The following is a 23,050-nucleotide window of genomic DNA, read 5'->3' as shown; positions in this document are numbered from 1 at the left end:
CTCTAATAATAATAATAATAATAATAATAATAATAGTATATTATTTTATAATTATAATAAAGGAAACTAAATGTTTTAGTTTTGAGGAACTTGAATATTTATCACACTCCCATTTATCTGACAGGTATTCTTACTTATAGGCATGCACGGTCCTTATATAGATATTAATAATAATATATATATTAATATTAATATGATAATTAAATGCCCCCTTTTACTAAGAGATCACAGAAGAAGAAAACAGGAGGGTTTTTACTTAAACAGTTTTTATTGTTTGATGTGTAAAATGTGACACCAGCTTTTACACATAAGACAGTTTATTGATCCACACACACAGGCTGAAATACACACTTCACACTTGTTGACACGCAACAGGGAGAGATGGTGGAGTGACTGGCTGCAACACACACATCTATATATATCTATATATAAATATATAGATATATATATAAATATATATATATATATAAAAATATACATATATATTTATATATGAATATTAACATTAATTCTAATGTTAATAATGGTCTGTGTGCTGAATGTCCTCAGTATAATAATATCAGAGATATAAACAGAGTTCTCTGAATGAAACCACAACGTTTTCAGTTTTTTATTAAGGTTTTATTAAAATGTTATTATTTCATTATTATTTTATTAAGGCAACATGTACAGCGGGTGGGCGGGGCCTGAGTGGGTCTGGGGGCGGGGCTTCAGTCTCACAGTTTGGCCTTGCTCATGCGGGTCATCAGTTTCTCCAGTTTGAGGGCGAGCGTCATGTCGCCTTTGATCCGCAGCTTCCCGACATGAAGGCCATCGTCGGCTTCAGCTCCCCTGAGGACGCCAACACACAGCTGTTACCACGGAAACAACGCCGCTAAATCCATCGCTATGGCTGTGTTTTACACCAGCGTTACCGTGGTGACGGCTCACCTGCAAACATCTTGCTGAAGTCGCTCGAGTCCATCGCCATGATGACGTCGGCTTTGACGGGCTGGCCCGGCCCGCGCTGCCGGCGCCGCTCTTCAAGTCCAGGAACCAAACGCCTTTGTGATCTCCTTATATGGACATAAAGACGTTCATGTTGTTGCCACGCCCACAGAATCTCCTTATATGGACACAATCTAACTTTACTGTTACCTGATAGGTCGAACTGATAAATGCCCTGTGTTGTCTTGACGACGTCTTCGTTGATGACTCCTCTGATGGCGTCAAACGTGCTTTCTATTGGTCCACTGGAGGGAGGCGGTGGTTTGAAGGCTGGGGTCGCCCCTAGCAACGTGGAGAAAAAAAAACAGGTAATTTGACTGGTTTGTCTTTATGAGACATCAGGGGGCGCCACAGTGACTATTTACAATATTTACTGTATTTATAATATTTACTATATTTACTGTAGTTATAGTATTTACAATATTTACTGTATTTATAATATTTACTATTTTTACTGTATTTATAGTATTTACTATGTTTACTGTATTTATAGTATTTACAATATTTAATGTATTTATAGTATTTACTATATTTACTGTATTTACTGTATTTATAATATTTACTGTATTTATAGTATTTATAGTATTTACTATATTTACTGTATTTACTGTATTTACAGTATTTATAATATTTACTGTATTTATAATATTTACTGTATTTACAGTATTTACTGTATTTACTGTATTTATAATATTAACTGTATTTATAGTATTTATAGTATTTACTGTATTTATAGTATTTACTGTATTTATAGTATTTATAGTATTTACTGTATTTATAGTATTTACTGTATTTATAGTATTTACTGTATTTATTGTATTTACTGTATTTATTGTATTTATAGTATTTACTGTATTTATAGTACTTACTATATTTACTGTATTTATAGTATTTACTATATTTACTGTATTTATAGTATTTACTGTATTTATAGTATTTACTGTATTTACTGTATTTATAATATTAACTGTATTTATAGTATTTATAGTATTTACTGTATTTATAGTATTTACTGTATTTATAGTATTTATAGTATTTACTGTATTTATAGTACTTACTATATTTACTGTATTTATAGTATTTACTATATTTACTGTATTTACTGTATTTACTGTATTTATAGTATTTACTGTATTTATAGTATTTACTGTATTTACTGTATTTATAATATTTATAGTATTTACTGTATTTATAGTATTTACTGTATTTATAGTATTTATAGTATTTACTGTATTTATAGTATTTACTGTATTTATAGTATTTACTATATTTACTGTATTTATAGTATTTATAGTATTTACTATATTTATTTACTGTATTTATAGTATTTACTGTATTTATAGTATTTACAATATTTAATGTATTTATAATATTTACCATATTTACTGTATTTATAGTATTTACTATATTTAATGTATTTATAATATTTACTATATTTACTGTATTTGTAGTACTTACTATGTTTACTGTATTTATAATATTTACTATATTTACTGTATTTATAGTATTTACTGTATTTATAGTATTTACTATATTTAATGTATTTATAATATTTACTATATTTACTGTATTTATAGTACTTACTATATTTACTGTATTTATAATATTTACTATATTTATAATATTTACTATATTTACTGTATTTATAGTATTTACTATATTTACTGTATTTATAGTATTTACTATATTTACTGTATTTACTGTATTTACTATATTTACTGTATTTATAGTATTTATAGTATTTGCTGTATTTACAGTACTTACTATATTTACTGTATTTACAGTATTTGCTATATTTACAGTATTTATAGTATTTGCTGTATTTACAGTATTTATAGTATTTATAGTATTTACTGTATTTACAGTATTTATAGTATTTACTATATTTACTGTATTTACAGTATTTACTATATTTACAGTATTTATAGTATTTGCTGTATTTATAGTATTTATAGTATTTGCTGTATTTACAGTATTTATAGTATTTGCTGTATTTATAGTATTTATAGTATTTACTGTATTTACAGTATTTATAGTATTTGCTGTATTTATAGTATTTATAGTATTTACTGTATTTACAGTATTTGCTGTATTTACAGTATTTATAGTCTTTGCTGTATTTACAGTATTTATAGTATTTACAGTATTTATAGTATTTGCTGTATTTATAGTATTTGCTGTATTTATAGTATTTACAGTATTTATAGTATTTGCTGTATTTACAGTACTTACTATATTTACTGTATTTATAGTATTTGCTGTATTTACAGTATTTACTATATTTACTGTATTTATAGTATTTGCTGTATTTACAGTATTTACTATATTTACTGTATTTACAGTATTTACTATATTTACAGTATTTATAGTATTTGCTGTATTTATAGTATTTATAGTATTTACTGTATTTACAGTATTTATAGTATTTGCTGTATTTATAGTATTTATAGTATTTGCTGTATTTACAGTATTTATAGTATTTACTGTATTTGCTGTATTTATAGTATTTATAGTATTTGCTGTATTTACAGTACTTACTATATTTACTGTATTTATAGTATTTGCTGTATTTACAGTATTTACTATATTTACTGTATTTATAGTATTTATAGTATTTGCTGTATTTACAGTACTTACTATATTTACTGTATTTATAGTATTTGCTGTAATTACAGTATTTACTATATTTACAGTATTTACAGTATTTACTATATTTACAGTATTTATAGTATTTGCTGTATTTACAGTATTTATAGTATTTGCTGTATTTACAGTATTTATAGTATTTATAGTATTTGCTGTATTTATAGTATTTGCTGTATTTATAGTATTTGCTGTATTTATAGTATTTATAGTATTTACAGTATTTATAGTATTTGCTGTATTTATAGTATTTACAGTATTTATAGTATTTGCTGTATTTACAGTATTTATAGTATTTACTGTATTTACAGTATTTACTGTATTTACAGTATTTATAGTATTTACAGTATTTATAGTATTTATAGTATTTACTATATTTACTGTATTTATAGTATTTACAGTATTTATAGTATTTATAGTAATTACTATATTTACTGTATTTACAGTATTTACTATATTTACAGTATTTATAGTATTTGCTGTATTTACAGTATTTATAGTATTTGCTGTATTTACAGTATTTATAGTATTTATAGTATTTACTGTATTTACAGTATTTGCTGTATTTACAGTATTTATAGTATTTACAGTATTTATAGTATTTGCTGTATTTATAGTATTTACAGTATTTATAGTATTTGCTGTATTTACAGTATTTATAGTATTTATAGTATTTACTGTATTTACAGTATTTATAGTATTTGCTGTATTTATAGTATTTGCTGTATTTACAGTATTTACAGTATTTGCTGTATTTACAGTATTTGCTGTATTTATAGTATTTACAGTATTTATAGTATTTACTGTATTTATAGTATTTGCTGTATTTACTGTATTTACAGTATTTACAGTATTTGCTGTATTTACAGTATTTACAGTATTTATAGTATTTACTGTATTTATAGTATTTGCTGTATTTATAGTATTTACAGTATTTATAGTATTTGCTGTATTTACAGTATTTATAGTATTTGCTGTATTCACAGTATTTATAGTATTTATAGTATTTACTGTATTTACAGTATTTGCTGTATTTACTGTATTTACAGTATTTGCTGTATTTACTGTATTTACAGTATTTACTGTATTTACAGTATTTGCTGTATTTATAGTATTTATAGTATTTGCTGTATTTACAGTATTTATAGTATTTACAGTATTTATAGTATTTGCTGTATTTATAGTATTTATAGTATTTACAGTATTTATAGTATTTGCTGTATTTACAGTATTTATAGTATTTACAGTATTTGCTGTATTTATAGTATTTGCTGTATTTACAGTATTTACAGTATTTGCTGTATTTATAGTATTTATAGTATTTATAGTATTTACTGTATTTATAGTATTTGCTGTATTTATAGTATTTGCTGTATTTATTGTATATGCTGTATTTACTGTATTTACAGTATTTACAGTATTTGCTGTATTTATAGTATTTACAGTATTTATAGTATTTACTGTATTTATAGTATTTGCTGTATTTATAGTATTTGCTGTATTTACTGTATTTACAGTATTTATAGTATTTACAGTATTTATAGTATTTACTGTATTTATAGTATTTGCTGTATTTATTGTATTTGCTGTATTTACTGTATTTACAGTATTTACAGTATTTGCTGTATTTATAGTATTTACAGTATTTATAGTATTTACTGTATTTATAGTATTTACAGTATTTATAGTATTTACAGTATTTATAGTATTTACAGTATTTACAGTATTTGCTGTATTTATAGTATTTATAGTATTTGCTGTATTTACAGTATTTATAGTATTTACAGTATTTATAGTATTTGCTGTATTTATAGTATTTACAGTATTTATAGTATTTTCTGTATTTACAGTATTTATAGTATTTATAGTATTTACTGTATTTACAGTATTTATAGTATTTGCTGTATTTATAGTATTTACTGTATTTACAGTATTTACAGTATTTGCTGTATTTATAGTATTTACAGTATTTATAGTATTTACTGTATTTATAGTATTTACTGTATTTATAGTATTTGCTGTATTTATAGTATTTACAGTATTTAATGTATTTACTGTATTTATAGTATTTGCTGTATTCATAGTATTTGCTGTATTTACAGTATTTGCTGTATTCATAGTATTTGCTGTATTTATAGTATTTACAGTATTTAATGTATTTACTGTATTTATAGTATTTGCTGTATTTAATGTATTTACAGTATTTATAGTATTTGCTGTATTTATAGTATTTGCTGTATTTAATGTATTTGCTGTATTTAATGTATTTACTGTATTTAATGTATTTGCTGTATTTACAGTATTTATAGTATTTATAGTATTTACTGTATTTACAGTATTTATAGTATTTGCTGTATTTATAGTATTTGCTGTATTTACAGTATTTATAGTATTTACAGTATTTATAGTATTTACTGTATTTATAGTATTTGCTGTATTTATAGTATTTGCTGTATTTATAGTATTTGCTGTATTTAATGTATTTACTGTATTTATAGTATTTGCTGTATTTACAGTATTTATAGTATTTATAGTATTTATTGTATTTACAGTATTTATAGTATTTGCTGTATTTATAGTATTTACTGTATTTACAGTATTTACAGTATTTATAGTATTTACAGTATTTATAGTATTTACAGTATTTATAGTATTTACTGTATTTATAGTATTTGCTGTATTTATAGTATTTGCTGTATTTAATGTATTTACTGTATTTATAGTATTTGCTGTATTTATAGTATTTACCGTGTTCCTCCATCTTTTTCACCAGTGTCTCGGGTGCGTCGTCCAGGAAGAAGTCTGGCAGCAGGGGGTGCCCTGTCGACCAATCAGAGACCACAATAACTACCACATGACAGTGTGCAGGAAAGCTAGCCTGTAACTACACATGCTAGGTTAGCATTAGCTCAGCTAGCATGCTCTCACCTGGTTGGACGGCGTACTGATCGAAGTTTTGGACTCCCTGCTCTTTAAGGACGTCCTCATCCACCAGGAAGTGACCTGTGTAGTCCTTCGATCGGGACAGGATTGCGTAGGCGGCGTCCGCAATGATGTCAGTCGTACGACACTGTTTCCCAATTCCGTCTCCGCCCAACATGTCCATTGCTGCCGTCTGTATCGCTACGGTAACAACACACAGGCCAGAGCAGGGTTAGCGTCATGGAGGGTCAATGAGGAGCCTGTTAGCATGCTAACACTTAGCCACTGACCGGTTTTAGGCCAGAGGGCGTTGACAGCGATTTGACCTCTGAACTCTTCGGCCATTCCCAGGACGCACATGGACATACCGTACTTCGCCATTGTGTACGCTGAATAAAACAAACAAACCACGCGTTAGTACTGCACAGGTGTATGATGGGATGCTGAGTGGTCTGTTGCTATGGTTACCTGTGTGGTTCTTGAACCAGACGGGGTTGAGGTTGAGCGGGAGCGACAGATTCAGGATGTGAGGATTGTGACCCTTCAGCAGGTGAGGGAGGACCATCTTAGACCTGACACATACAGACGCTCGTTAACTCCGCTCGTTAACTCCGCTCGTTAACTCCGCTCGTTAACGAGTTAAACAAAACTACAACATTCTAGTTAACAATGAAAGTCTATTAGCATGCTAGTTTAACAGTATGACTCGTTAGCCGAGTTAATTAACCTCGTTAGCAGTGTGTCAGACTCTTACGTCAGGTAGGTTCCTCTCAGGTTGATTCCCAGCATCAGGTCCACCTTCTTCATGGGCGTCTCCAGAGTTCCTGTCAGACTGATGGCGCTGGCGTTGTTCACCAGGATGTCGATTCCTGCCAATCAGAAACAAGCTGATGATGATGTCACTGTTGGGGCAGGAAGTCTCCCTGACGTGATCCCTCACCAGCTTCCCACCCACTGATACACTGAGCCATAAACCCAGAACAACTTCTCATTTATCTAATAGAGCAACAATTTGAAAAACTAATTTCATTCAGAAACATAAATACATACATACAAACAAACAAACAAACAAACAAACAAACATACATACATACATACATAAATACATACATACATACATAAATACATACATACATACAAACATAAATACATACAAACATAAATACATACATACAAACATACATACATACAAACAAACATACAAACATACATACATAAATACATACATACAAACAAACATACAAACATAAATACATACATACAAACAAACATACATAAATACATACATACAAACAAACATACATAAATACATACAAACATACATACATACATACATAAATATCTTGATAAAAATGTGCGGATATTAACTCGTAGCGAACAGGTGAGAGTGTGAATGTACCTCCAAACTTGTCGACAGCTTTCTGAACGGCCTCTCCGATCTGCTGCTCGTCGCGAATGTCGACGATGCAGGCCAACGCTTTCCCCTCCCGGCGGCCTCCACTGAAACAGAGAGCATGCTGGGTCAGAGTCACCGTCTCATTAAACAGGGTTTAATCTGTTAGCATGTAGTCTGTTAGCTCCTCACCCTCCTCCGCAGCGCTGTAGATGGTTCCCGGCAGTTTGGGGTGGGGCACAGCGGTCTTGGCGGCGATGATGATGTTGGCTCCATCTCTGGCAGCTTTCAGAGCGATGGCCTTACCGATCCCTCGACTGCCCCGGTGATGAAGAGCGTGCGGCCGGCTAACTTCCTGTAACACGGCGAGAAGAAGAACATTAAGACTAATGACGAAGGGCTGGATCAATACGGGATTATTGGCAGTTGGGATCAAATAAATAGATAAAGATAAGAAGAGAAATAGAAAGCTGTGCAGAAGAACGTGGGAGCATTAATGTAATGCATACTTTATATACAGGGTGGGTATAAGAGTCAATGACAGTGGGTAATCCGGGCCTTGTTAAGGAGGCCAGCTGCCGACGGGAAGAAACTGTTTTTATGGCGAGACGTTTTAGTCCTGATGGACCGCAGCCTCCTGCCAGAGGGAAGTACCTCAAAGAGATTGTAACCTGGGTGGGAGGGGTCAGCCACAATCTTACCTGCACGCTTCCTGGTCCTAGAGGCGTACAGGTCCTGGAGGGATGGCAGATTGCAGCCGATCACCTTCTCAGCTGATCGAATGATACGCTGCAGTCTGCCCTTGTCCTTGGCAGTGGCAGCAGCGTACCAGATGGTGATGGATGAGGTGAGGATGGACTCGATGATGGCAGTGTAGAAGTGCACCATCATTGTCTTTGGCAGGTTGAACTTCTTCAGCTGTCGCAGGAAGTACATCCTCTGCTGGGCTTTCTTGGTGAGGGAGCTGATGTTCAGCTCCCACTTGAGGTCCTGGGTGATGATGGTACCCAGGAAGCGGAAAGACTCCACAGAGTCGACTGGGGGAGTCACACAGGATGATGGGGGCGGGTGGGGCTGGGTTCTTCCTAAAGTCCACAACCATCTCCACTGTTTTTAGAGCATTTAGCTCCAGGTTGTTCTGGCTGCACCAGGTCACCAGATGGTCAATCTCCCATCTGTAGGCGGACTCATCTCCACCAGAGATGAGCCCAATGAGGGAGGTGTCATCCGCAAACTTCAGGAGCCTGATGGACTGGTGACTGGAGGTGCAGCTGTTGGTGTACAGGGAGAAGAGTAGAGGAGAAAGAACACAGCCCTGAGGGGATCCGGTGCTGATGGTCTGGGAGTCAGAGACATTTCTACCCAGCTTCACGTGTTGTTTCCTGTCAGACAGGAAGTCTGTGATCCACCTGCAGGTGGAGTCAGGCACAGTGAGCTGGGAGAGCTTGTCCTGTAGCAGAGCAGGGATGATGGTATTAAACGCAGAGCTGAAGTCCACAAACAGGATCCTGGCATAGGTTCCTGGGGAGTCCAGATGCTGGAGGGTGAAGTGTAGGGCCATGTTTACTGCATCGTCTACAGACCTGTTGGCTCTGTAGGCGAACTGCAGGGGGTCCAGGAGTGGGTCCGTTATGGCTTTCAGGTGGGAAAGCACAAGGCGCTCAAAAGACTTCATGACCACAGAGGTGAGGGCAACAGGTCTGAAGTCATTTAGTCCTGTGGTCCTTGCTTTCTTGGGTACAGGGATGATGGTCGATGCTTTGAAGCAGGCTGGCACGTGACATATCTCCAAAGAGGTGTTGAAGATGTCAGTGAACACCGGAGACAGCTGGTCAGCACAGTGCTTCAGGGTGGATGGAGAGACAGAATCTGGTCCGGCTGCTTTGCGGTGGTTCTGCCTCTTGAAGAGTCTGTTGACGTCCCTCTCTTGGAGGCAGAGAGTCGTCACTGTGGTGGAGGAGGAGGGATTCACAGAGGTGTGAAGCTGTGAAGTGGCCCCAGCTCCTGCTGGGCTGGGGGGAGGGACTGGTGAGGTGGGGCCGGTGAGGGGTGTCACGGGGGATGGTGTCAGGACTGCTCCTTTGTCTGTCGAAGCGGCAGTAGAACTCATTCAGCTCGTTTGCCAGGCGCAGATCATTGATGGAGTGAGGGGTTTTGGGCTTGTAGTTAGTTATCTGTCTGAGCCCCTTCCAGACAGAACCAGAGTCGTTGGCTGAGAACTGGTGTTGAAGTTTCTCAGAGTACTGATGTTTAGCTTCTCTCACCGCCTTCCTAAACTTGTACTTGGACTCCTTAAACTTGTCCCTGTCCCCACTCCTGAACGCTTGCTCCTTCTGCAACCGTAGTTGAATGAGTTTGGCTGTGAACCAGGGTTTGCCGTTGTTGTAACTCACCCTGGTGCGTGATGGTACACAGCAGTCCTCACAGAAGCTGATATATGACGTCACAGCCTCTGTGTACTCATCCAGACTGTTAGTAGCAGTCCTGAACACATCCCAGTCAGTAGAGTCCAAGCACGCCTGGAGATCCTCCACAGCTTCACTGGTCCACTGCTTTGATGTCCTCACAACAGGTTTGCAGAGCTTTAATTTCTGCCTGTATGAGGGAATCAGGTGGACCATGACGTGGTCGGAGAGGCCCAGTGCGGCAGGGACGGCGTGATAAGCTCCGCTGACTGTAGTGTAACAATGATCCAGTATATTCTTCTCTCTGGTCAGGCATTTAATAAACTGTTTATATTTTGGAAGATCGTGACTGAGGTTTCCTTTGTTAAAGTCACCGAGGACAATAACTAAAGAGTCCGGGTTAGTCTGCTCCACATACAGTATCTGGTCGGCGAGTATGCGCTGTGCATCCTGCACGTTGGCCTGCGGTGCAATGTAAACACCGACCAGAATGAATGAAACAAACTCACGGGGGGAGTAAAAAGGTTTGCAGTTTATAAAGAAAGATTCCAGAGTAGAAGAGCAGTGCTGTTGGATCACTGTCACATCATTACACCAGCTACTCTTGGTATAAAAACAGATACCTCCACCCTTTGTTTTGCCGGAGAGTTCTGTGTCACGATCCGCTCTGAGGAGTTGGAAGCCTGCCAGCTGCAGCGCAGAGTCCGGTACCGATCCACTCAGCCACGTCTCTGTGAAGCATAAAACAGAGGATGAAGAAAAGTCACTGTTTTTCCCCAGAAGTAGCTGAAGTTGGTCCATTTTGTTGCACAGTGAGCGCACATTGGAGAGGAATATTCCAGGTAACGGCGTACGATGTCCGCGCTGGCGGAGACGCACAAGCGCACCGGCACGTCTCCCTCTCCTCCTGCGTTTCACTGCGTGAGCAAAGGTGAGCGCACTTTTGACCACAATGTCCAATAATTCCACGGAAGAAATAAGAAAAGTGGGAAAGAGATCAGCTGGAGTTGTTCCCCTGATGTTCATGAGCTCTTCTTTAGTGAAAGAGCCCCGGGTATCACAGCCGAAAACTGAATTAACACACAAAGCAAGAAAAAACAAAGCGCACCAACACACCGAGGCGGCCGTACTTGGCATGCTCCTAGGCCGTCCTTAGACGTATCAGCCTGTATGATGAGCTGTTTCTGTGGATCAAAGAATCTGAGCACAGGAGCATTTGTGAGAGCATCTTTCAGTTTTTTGACTGCTTCGTCATGTTCGTGTTGCCACTGCCACATATTGTCCTTCCTGAGCAGCTGTCTTAGCGGCGCTGTTATGGTGGCCTTGCCTGGGATGTACTGCGCCAGGTATTTTGTCATGCCTAGCATCCTCTGTAGTCCTGCTTTGTCAGTGGGTGGAGGCATCTCAGCTATGGCTTTAACTTTTGCCTCGTCTGCTTTCACACCCTCTGAAGTGACGACGTGGCCCATGTAGTTGACGCTGCTCACCTTGTACTGTATTTTCTCTTTGTTGAATTTCACATTTGCTTCTTTTGCTCTGGTCATCACTTTCTGTATTATCTCATCATGTTCTTTTTCTGTAGCTGCCGCGATGATCATATCGTCAGCTATGATGTGTACTCCTTGTATGTCACCGAACGCTTCACAATTGCGCTGCTGAAAAACCTCGCTTGCTGACTTGATTCCAAACGGCAAACGTTTGAACCTATATCTTCCCCACGGTGTGTTAAATGTGCACAGCAGCGATGACTCCTTGTCAAGCTTTACTTGCCAGTAGCCGTCCTTCTCATCCAGCACTGTGAATATCTTCTTACCAGCAAGTTTGCACAAAACTTCATCTGTTGTGCGGATGGAGTAGTGCTGTCTTAGTATTGCTTTGTTTAAATCAGTGGGGTCCAAGCAAACCCTCAATTTCTTCTTATCTTTCTTTTCTGTGATTACAAGGCTAGTTACCCATGGTGTTGGCTCCGTCACCTGTGCAATCACATCTGCTTGTAACAGGTCATCAAGAGTGTCTCTGAGTTTATCCATCATGGCCAGTGGTATTTTTCTGCAGCCATGTATGACTGGCGTAGCCTTGGGGTTTGTGTGGATGTGATATTCTCCGGCAAACTCCCCCCAGACCTTCAAAGACTGTTGGGTGTGGAGCTATCAGCTCCTCCTTCGTAGTTGGATGTTTCACATCCAGTTTGTCGATGTCCAGCCTTTTTACCAGGTGCAAGTCTACACAAGCATCTCCCCCTAGGATAGGTGTGGATGAGTGTCTCGATATGTAAAACGGCAGACTTGCATGAGCTTTGGGTGTAGAGCACTTGAGTGTGAGTAACCCCTCTGGCCTCAGCCTCATCCCTCCATAAGCCACCAGCACTGTTTTTGTGGGCTGTAGTTGCAGGTGTGCTCTCCTTTCCCGTCTGGCCTTCCTTTTCATGGACTTAAACATCCTCAGTGGTAGGACATTGGCCTCTGCTCCTGTATCCAATTTGAACCTTACGGACATGTTGTCAACCTGTACTTCAGAGTACCAGGACTTGTCAAGGCTGGAGTCGAGCTGGTCAATGTTCACTGTTCCAATAAACAGAGTGTCAATTTCTGGACTGATATCATGCACTGTCCTTCTATGCTGTGCTTTACCTGACCCACACATCTTTGCATAGTGGTTCTGTTTACCACACTTGTGGCAGGAAACTCCATATGCTGGGCATTGTTTGGGCTGGTGTGATTTTCCACATTTTCTGCATGTGTTTACATGTCCACTGCTTTGTGTGTGTTGAAAAGGTTGCTTTGGTCCTTTATTGCGTGGTTGACTGTCCTGTTTTTTCTTATGCACTGTATGTACAGATCTCTCTTGAGTGGCTGCGCTCATTGCTTCTATTTGAGCTCTGGCGATCTCAGCAGCACGGCAAGTGTCTATGGCCTTTTCTAATGTAAGATTTGGCTCTCTTAAAAGTCTCTCTTTAAGACGCTGGTCATTCATACTGAACACAATCTTGTCTCTGATCATGTCGTTTTCCGAGGCGCCAAATTCACAGTCCTTACTTTTTTGTCTGAGCTCCGTCACATATTTATCAATGGAGACAGAGGCTGTCATAGGGTGCGCCCAAAATTGGTGCCTTTCAAACACTGTATTCTTCTTGGGCAGACAATATGCTTCAAAAGCTGTGAGAACATCTTTCACAGTCTTTTCTTCTGGAAGGTTAAGTTTGTTATACACTTCGAGAGCCTCCTCTCCTAGTGCGTGCAGTAAGATGGAAACTTTGATCTTTTCATCCTTACCCTCTGCACCACTCGCGGTCATGTAGATTTGGAAGCGCTGTTCCCATCTTCTCCAGTTTTCTCCCAAGTTGCCTGTCAACACCAGTGGCGATGGTAGTTTGAACTGCTCCATCATACCGTCTCCTGTCGTTGCAGGTCTCCGTGCGTCTACTTTTTTAGGGACGCTACCACTAGCACAACTTTTAGCTAGCAAAACTCTGGTGTTTTTCGACTTCGGCAAACTGACGAACTGGACCAACTTCTGACACCATGTTATAGTTCTTCATGGCCGGGTGACTCGACATACATAATGGACATCCGTAGGCTTGTCTTTAACTCCAACAGTGTCGCTTTATTGCCCACACGTTGCCTGCATTACACTCACTCCGGTAGCCCGGGAACTAGACACATCACAACCTAGTATCCCTCCGCCTACACTTCACTAACATCATCGTGACAGTATAAGTGCACGGCACTATATACTACACCGTCAGTGGTTCAGACCCTTAAGACATCCAGATAAACCCACTAAAAGTTCATGTTAGTTTAATTTAATTAAAATTAGCTCGAAGCAACACGAAAACAGGACAACCAGAGAGCTGCTGCTCCTGATTGGTTGATTCCTCTCACTAGTCACGATTGGCTCCTGGTTGCTAGGCAGGAAATAGGCTGGCACAACGTCACGATTGCTTGTCTTTGGTCATTTTCAACTGAAGGAGACAAACATTTAAAAACAAAGTAACACAATGTGTCCTGGTCGTGGGTGAAACCTGAAGTCACAGATCAGAACTTAGATTTGTGATCTTAGATAGGAAATAATGCATTTAATAATTTTATAAGATACAAACTAGAGTAAGGAGCGTGAACTCATAATTATTCACAGTGAATAAACTCATCACACTCACAGGTGGACAGGTGCTCAGTGGCTCCGCTCACATCCATGTGACTCAGCATTCAGTCACAAAGACAAAATAATGAAAATATATCAGAAACACCAACTCATCACATTCACCAAGAAATATGAACCATCACTAACCTAATATAATACAATTATTAATTAATGGCTCCTATTAAATCTTAATCTTTCAGGAGGCATCCATCACTTCTATCCGCCTGATGTAGCGGAGCACATGGGAGGAGGAAGGTTGTTCTATATAATGTCATTTAGCTAAAGATTAGTCTGAATTGCTAAGCTAGGCAGTTTGAGTCTGTGATCGGACCTTACTCGACCATTATTCACTGACGTTCAGATACAACTCTGAAGCACACAGTTGTATTTCAATGCATTATAACTTCGTTTATCCACTTTAAACAGAGGAGCAACCCCTGATGTTGTGGGAACTGTTTATATTCCTTTAGGCAGAGATTAGTTTGGAGCGCTCTCATTGGACAGGAAGGTTTAAAAATGCTTCACCATCAAAAGATACTGAATATCAAACTTATTCAGTTGGTTTTATGTTGTTCAAGTTCTTTTTAAAAGCCCATTATGGACATTTTCTACCTTACAATAAGAGAATCCTGTTGATGCCGTTTTCTACTGATAGACGTCCTAAAACATGGGTTCCAGTTTCCAGTTTAAAGCTAGGAGTTAAATCACTATAGCAGATTACACAATAAAATAAAAGTTTCTGTCACAATATGTCTGATTAATTATCAGAAATTAATGAATGTACAGGTGCATTTCAATAAATTAGAATATCATGACAAAGTTCATTTATTTCAGAAATTCAATTCAAAAAGTGAAACTCATTATATAGATTCATTACACACAGAGTGAAATATTTCAAGTCTTTATTTCTTTCAAGTTTTATGATTGTGGCTTACAGCTAACAAACCCAAAATTCAGTATCTTAGAAAATTAGAATATTTCATAAGACCAATACATTTTAACACAGAAATGTCTGCTTATTCAAAAGTATGTTCATATATGCACTCAATACTTGGTCGGGGCTAATCTTCCATGAATTATTGCATCAATGCAGCGTGGCATGGAGGCAATCAGCCTGTGGCACTGCCGAGGTGTTATGGAAGTCCAGGTTGCTTTGATAGCGGCCTTCAGTTCGTCTGCATTGTTGGGTCTGGTGTCTCTCACCTTCCTCTTGACAATAGCCCATAGATGCTCTATGGGGTTCAGGTCAGGTGAGATTGCTGGCCAATCAAGCACAGTAAAACCATGGTCATTAAACCAGGTATTGGTACCTTTGGCAGAGTGGGCAGGTGCCAAGTCCTGCTGGGAAATGAAATCAGCATCTCCATAAAGCCTGTCAGCAGAAGGAAGCATGAAGTGCTCCAAAATGTCCTGGTAGACATTTGGCTGCGTTGACTTTGGACTTGATAAAACACAGGGGACCAACACCAGCAGATCCCCAAATCATCACTGACTGTGGAAACTTCACACTGGACTAAAAGCAACTTGGATTCTGTGCCTTTCCACTCTTCCTCCAGACTTTGGAGGAAGACCTCGATTCCCAAATGAAATGCAAACTTCACTTTCATCTGAAAAGGGGACTTTGGACCACTGAGCAACAGTCCAGTCCTTTTTCTCCTTAGCCCAGGTAAGACGCTTCTGACAGTTGTAGCCCATGTCCTGGATACATCTGTGTGTGGTGGCTGTTGATGCACTGACTCAGCCTCAGTCTACTCCTTGTGAATCTCACCCAAATTATTGAATGGTCGTTGCTTCACAATCCTCTCAAGGCTGCGGTTATCCCTGCTGCTTGTGTACCTTTTTCTACCACACTTTTTCCTGCCACTCAACTTTCTATGAATATGCTTGGATACAGCACTCTGAACAGCAAGCTTCTTTAGCAATGACCTTCTGTGGCTTTCCCTCCTTGTGGGTGGCAATGACTGTCTTCTGGACAACCGTCAAGCCAGCAGTCTTCCCCATGATTGTGTAACCTACTGAACCAGACCATTTAAAGGCTCAGGAAACCTTTGCAGGTGTTGACTTAATTAACTGATTAGAGTGTAACATTGTGAGTCAACAATATTGAACTAGTACTAATATTAAAATTTTCTGAGATACTGAATTTTGGGTTTGTTAGCTGTAAGCCATAGTCAAAATTAAAAGAAATAAAGGCCTGAAATGTTTCACTGTGTGTAATGAATCTATACGAGTTTCCCTTTTTGAATTTGACTACTGAAAGAAATGAACTTTACCATGATATTCTAATTTAAATCTACAGGCGCATCTCAATAATCTCAAGTCAAACAAATCTTTACAAGTTAGGAAAAAAGGGAATAGACGGATTTAGTAATGCTTTGGTTTATTATCACACACACACACACACACACACACACACGTGAGGGGTGAATGGGTGGGTCAGGCGTGTCAGGCAGTGGTGGGGCGCCCGTGGTGGTGGTCGTCATCGGGACGCCTGGGGCGCTAGGGGCCACCCATGGTGGTGGTAGTCAGCAGGGCGCCCTGTAGGCGCTCGGGGCGTCCGTGTCCCGGGTGTCCCGGGTGCGCGGGGTGCCCCGGGTGTCCCGGGTGCCCCGGGTGCGCGGGGTGCCCCCGGATGTCCCGGGTGCCCCGGGTGCGCGGGGTGTCCCGGGTGTCCCGGGTGCCCCGGGTGCCCCGGGTGCCCCGGGTGCGCGGGGTGTCCCGGGTGTCCCGGGTGCCCGGGTGCCCGGGTGTCCCGGGTGCGTGGTGGTAGTCGTGGTGGTGGTAGTAGTAGTAGTTGGGGCGCCCGTGGTGGTGGTAGTGGTGGTGGTCGTCGTCGGGGCGCCCGTGGTGGTGGTCGTCGTCGGGCGCCCGTGGTGGTGGTCGTCGTCGGGGCGCCCGTGGTGGTGGTGGTCGTCGTCGTCGTCGGGGCGCCCGTGGTGGTGGTGGTGGTGGTCGTCGTCGTCGTCGTCGGGGCGCCCGTGGTGGTGGTGGTGGTGGTGGTGGTCGTCGTCGGGGCGCCCGTGGTGGTGGTGGTGGTGGTGGTTGTCGTCGTCGTCGGGCGCCCGTGGTGGTGGTGGTCGTCGGGCGCCCGTGGTGGTGGTGGTCGTCGTCGTCGGGGCGCCCGTGGTGGTGGTGGTCGTCGGGGCGCCCGTGGTGGTGGTGGTCGTCGTCGTCGTCGTCGTCGGGCGCCCGTGGTGGTGGTCGTCGTCGTCGTCGTCGTCGGGGCGCCCGTGGTGGTGGTCGTCGTCGTCGTCGTCGGGCGCCCGTGGTGGTGGTCGTCGTCGTCGGGGCGCCCGTGGTGGTGGTCGTCGTCGTCGGGCGCCCGTGGTGGTGGTCGTCGTCGTCGGGCGCCCGTGGTGGTGGTGGTCGTCGTCGTCGGGCGCCCGTGGTGGTGGTGGTGGTGGTCGGGCGCCCGTGGTGGTGGTGGTCGGGCGCCCGTGGTGGTGGTGGTCGGGCGCCCGTGGTGGTGGTGGTCGGGCGCCCGTGGTGGTGGTGGTCGGGGCGCCCGTGGTGGTGGTGGTCGGGCGCCCGTGGTGGTGGTCGTCGGGCGCCCGTGGTGGTGGTCGTCGTCGTCGTCGGGGCGCCCGTGGTGGTGGTGGTCGTCGTCGTCGTCGGGCGCCCGTGGTGGTGGTGGTCGTCGTCGTCGGGGCGCCCGTGGTGGTGGTGGTCGTCGTCGTCGGGGCGCCCGTGGTGGTGGTGGTGGTCGTCGTCGTCGTCGGGCGCCCGTGGTGGTGGTGGTGGTGGTCGTCGTCGTCGGGGCGCCCGTGGTGGTGGTGGTGGTCGTCGTCGTCGGGGCGCCCGGGTGGTGGTGGTGGTGGTCGTCGTCGGGCGCCCGTGGTGGTGGTGGTGGTGGTCGTCGTCGGGCGCCCGTGGTGGTGGTGGTGGTGGTCGTCGTCGGGCGCCCGTGGTGGTGGTCGTCGTTGGGGCGCCCGTGGTGGTGGTCGTCGTTGGGCGCCCGTGGTGGTGGTGGTGGTGGTCGTGGTGGTCGTCGTGGTGGTGGTCGGGCGTCAGACGTGTCAGCCAGTGGTGGGGCGCCCGTGGTGGTGGTGGTGGTCGTCGTCGGGCGCCCTGGTGGTGGTGGTGGTGGTGGTCGTCGTCGGGCGCCCGTGGTGGTGGTGGTGGTCGTCGTGGTGGTGGTCGGGCGTCAGACGTGTCAGCCAGTGGTGGGGCGCCCGTGGTGGTGGTTGTCGTCGTGGCGCCCGTGGTGGTGGTGGTGGTGGTCGGAGCGCCCGTGGTGGTGGTCGCCGTCGTCGGGGCGCCCGTGGTGGTGGTCGCCGTCGTCGGGCGCCCGTGGTGGTGGTCGCCGTCGTCGGGCGCCCGTGGTGGTGGTCGCCGTGGGGGGTCGTCGTCGGGGCATCAGACGTGTCAGCCAGTGGTGGGGGCGCCCGTGGTGGTGGTGGTGGTGGTCGTCGTCGTAGTGCCCGTGGTGGTCGCAGTCGTCGGGCGCCCGTGGTGGTGGTCGCCATCGTCGTCGTCGCCCGGGCGCCCGTGGTGCTGCTGGTGGTGGTCGTGGTCGTCGCCGGGGCGCCCGTAGTGGTGGTCGTCGTCGCCGGGCGCCCGTAGTGCTGCTGGTGGTGGTCGTCGTCGCCGGGCGCCCGTGGTGCTGCTGGTGGTGGTCGTCGTCGTCGCCGGGGCGCCCGTGGTGCTGCTGGTGGTGGTCGTCGTCGTCGCCGGGGCGCAAGTGGTGGTGGTGGTCGTCGTCGGGGGCGCAAGTGGTGGTGGTGGTGGTCGTCGTCGTCGGGCGCAAGTGGTGGTGGTGGTCGTCGTCGTCGGGCGCAAGGGTGGTGGTGGTCGTCGCCGGGCGCAAGTGGTGGTGGTGGTGGTCTTCGTCGGGCGCAAGTGGTGGTGGTGGTGGTGGTGGTGGTGGTGGTCGTCGTCGTCGTCGTCGGGCGCAAGTGGTGGTGGTGCTGGTACTGGTGGTAGTCGTCGGGCGCCAGGGGTGTCGATTCCGGTATACGGCCCTTCAGGAATTTCATCAAATCCCCACAACTCAAAGATTTCTGTGTCAGCATCAGTCACTTCGTCATTCCGGAACCCACTGGGCTCCGTCGGTTCCTGGATGACGGGCTCCACTAGAACTTGCTCAAAGTCCCAAAGCTCCCACAGGTTGGGGTTTTGGAGAGCTCTTGGGTGTCGATCCCGCCTAGTTTGTGTTGCTGCAGTGGAACAAGCTGCCAGCATCGTGGATGTTTTCCCAGCAGAGTCTAAATAAATCACTTCAAAGATTGAATCCTGCAAAACATACGGTCATTAGCTCTCATGCCTCATTTTAATAAACCGGATCATGTTTTAGACCAACCTTACCAAGTCTGCTGGGGTTGGGATCTGCACATACACTGCTCCTGGAGTCATTGTTGTGATTGCCTGCCGAACTACACCATCTTTACCCAGAGATTTTACCCTCTTCAGTCTGGTTCCAAGAGGCAGTTTCACAGTGACATCTGTTGTTCTGCAAGTCACCAACGGTGGCATCAGTTGCAGGGATGTTGCAGGATTCTCACAGGTGGCCAGACCAGTTACGTTTGCCTGCAGCAGATGGTCAAAGTAACGAAGTCTCAGCTGACGAAACCAGGTTCCATTTGAAACCTGGAGAGTGAAAAAAACACAACCGTCACCAGGGGGAAAAGTCAATATTTAACTCATTCTAGCTCTTATCTTTAAGCAGACTATATCAGAAGCAAAGTAATCAGACAGTTTATCGCTAAATCAAAATTAAAAAAGGGGAGTAGAAATTATGAACATTTGGTATTTAGGGTGATAATGAAAATCAGATATATATATATATATATCTATCTCTATATATATCTATATATAGATATATATATATATATCTATATCTATATATAGATATATATCTATATATATATATATATATATATATATATATATATATATATATATATATATATATATATATATATATATATATATATATCTCTATATATAGATATATAGATATATAATCTATAGAGATATATATCTCTATCTAGATATATATCTCTATCTCTATATATCTATTTATTTTTATTTTTATTTTTATTTTTTTAAATGTTCCTACCCATAATGCCAAGTGGCAGCTGGTATAAGGCAGCGTCAGCAGCATCCACGGCCCGAGGTTACGAACAGAACCTTGACATCCATCTGTCAACAACCTCCTCCCGTCTGTGGAAAGACGATAGGACAAAATAAAAAGATAGTAACCCATCACCCATTAATTAAGATTAACCTAAAAGGACCAGTGTGGGATTTAGAGCGTTTGATAACCTGGGAATGAGATCGGGCTGTGGAAGAGAAACTGGTTGCAGAACTTGTGAAAAACATGAAAGTCGCTCTAGATCCAGTGTTTTTGTCCACTCTGGGCTACTGTACAAACATGGCGGACTCCACCGGAAGAGGACCTGCTTCCTCTGTAGATAAAAAAATGTCATTCTAAAAGGTACCGAACACAATGATTGTTATATTCAGCTGATTAAAGGCAAACAGACATCATATTCACAACTCAGATTTATTTAATGAAACACTTTGTTCTGATGGGTGGACCCTGAATAAATAATGGAGGAACGGACTGTACAGACTTTACAATCTGCTCTCTTGTTTGCAGCATCTGAATAAATGTTAAACTTGTTTTGTCAGAACGTGGAGCCACAGCCAGCTTTTAATGGAGACAGGCTTCTATTGGGGACCCTGCTTTTACTGGAAGTAAAAAAAAAAAAGTCTTAGAAAACTTAATTCAATTTTATTTGTATAGCGCCAATTCAGAACAGAAGAACCGAACTCCTTATAACATTTACAGAGACCCAACAGTACCACCATGAGCAAGACCTTTGAGACAAGGGCAAGGAAACACTGCCTGTTAAATAGACAGGTTGATGGCTTCGATGAAGAAATGATTGAAGTTAACTGATGAAGATCGATAGCAGAAAAACAGTCTAAATATATATCTGAGTTTACGTTAGCAAAAGTCCCTGAACTTGGAGAGCCACTGATAACTGTTGATGGCAGTTGGTGATTAATTTTCTCTCTAATAGTAATAATTTTATTATAGAAGAAGCTCATGAAGTCATTGCTACTTAAGTTTATGGGGATATGTGGCTCGATAGAGCTGTGACTCTCTTTCAGCCTGGCTACAGTGCTGAAGAGGAACCTAGGGTTATTCTTATTTTCTTCTATTAGTGCTGAGTAATAGGCTCCTCTGGCATTACGGAGGGCCTTTCTATACGTTTTAAGATTATCTTGCCAATTTGAGCGATATTCTGATAATTTGGAAGAGCGCCATTTCCTTTCAGACTTCCTAGCTATTTGTTTTAACTGGCGGGTTTGGTGGTTATACCAAGGTGCTAGTCTCCTATGTTTTAATAATTTCCTTTTTATAGGAGCGATAGAGTCTAATGTTGATTGTAGTGAGCCTGTAGCACTATCGACAAGATTATCAATTTCAGAGGGACTAAAGTCGTTATAGGACTGTTAAATTCAGACATGGCATTGAATTAAACACTGAAGGAATCTCCTCCTTAAATTTAGCTACAGCACTGTCAGATAGACATCTGCTGTAGGAAGTGTGGGAGAGAAACAGGATTTGGGGGTAATAAAATAGATGTGCCCCTGGTCAAAAGGTTGAGTTTATGATAGGAAGAGCCAGGGGGAAGTCACACATCAAAGGACCATTTGGTGAGAGAGACCTGGATTTACAGGAGTAACATTTGCAAGACACACAGGGGGGTTTCATTGTTTGTGATGTAATGAGATGCACTGAAATGTATATAAGGGAGAGCATTTTGGAAGTCGGGAGAGAACATCCATGACGTGACCTTCTCTCCATGCAGCATGAAGTAAAGTGACTTGATTATCACACCGGCTTGAAAGTTCTTCAGAGACTTAGCACCTCTCAACTTTGGGAAGAATTTCCACGACAGAAGTTTTGCCTAATGGCTTATAATCTAATAGTATGAATTCAAAAGTTATTAAATAATGGTCAGATAGGAAAGGATTATGTGGGAAGACTATTAAATGTTCAATATCAATGCCATATGATAGAACAAGGTCAAGAGTGTGATTAAAACAATGAGTTGGTTTATTTACACTCTGACAGAAGCCAATTGAGTCTATTAATGATATAAATGCATTACTAAGGCTGTCATTGTTAACATCCACATGAATATTAAAATCACCTACAATAATTACTTTATCTGATTTAAGGACTAAACTTGATAGAAACTCTGAAAATTCAGATATAAAATCAGAGTACGGTCCAGGAGCGCGGTACACTATAACAAATAGAACTGGCTGCAGTGTTTTCCAGTTTGGGTGAGAAAGACTAAGAACAAGGCTTTCAAATGAATTATAATTTAGTTTAGGTTTAGGGTCCATTAAAACACTCGAATCATATATGGCTGCTACTCCACCTCCTCGGCCAGTGCCTCGAGGAATGAGAGTATTAATATGACTGGGGGGGTGGATTCATTTAGGCTAACATACTCCTCGTGGGACAACCAGGTCTCAGTAAGACAAAGTAAATCAATATCATAATCTGATATTAATTCATTCACTAAAACAGCTTTAG

General features: G+C 41.6%; 1 protein-coding gene and 1 pseudogene across 1 annotated transcript in view; both read right to left on the bottom strand.

Moving 5' to 3' along the window:
• Window positions 1-249: 249 nt before the first annotated feature.
• Window positions 250-8,341, bottom strand: LOC127367655 (hydroxysteroid dehydrogenase-like protein 2; annotated as a pseudogene).
• Window positions 8,342-18,855: 10,514 nt separating this feature from the next.
• The window catches only part of LOC127367364 (mucin-2-like), a 56,659-nt gene continuing 52,464 nt past the window's right edge, over window positions 18,856-23,050 (bottom strand). The window contains exons 3-6 of the mRNA XM_051407127.1: window positions 20,549-20,652; window positions 19,795-20,076; window positions 19,405-19,722; window positions 18,856-19,314 (exon numbers count right to left, since the gene is read on the bottom strand). Coding sequence (XP_051263087.1) covers window positions 18,856-19,314; window positions 19,405-19,722; window positions 19,795-20,076; window positions 20,549-20,652 — 1,163 coding nt within the window. The remainder of the gene's footprint in view (window positions 19,315-19,404; window positions 19,723-19,794; window positions 20,077-20,548; window positions 20,653-23,050) is intronic.

Source organism: Dicentrarchus labrax, unplaced genomic scaffold (assembly GCF_905237075.1).
Source record: "Dicentrarchus labrax unplaced genomic scaffold, dlabrax2021, whole genome shotgun sequence".
Classification (NCBI taxonomy): Eukaryota; Metazoa; Chordata; class Actinopteri; family Moronidae; genus Dicentrarchus; species Dicentrarchus labrax.
The sequence above is the reverse complement of the archived record's forward strand: the minus strand, read 5'-3'. Positions and strand labels throughout refer to the sequence as shown.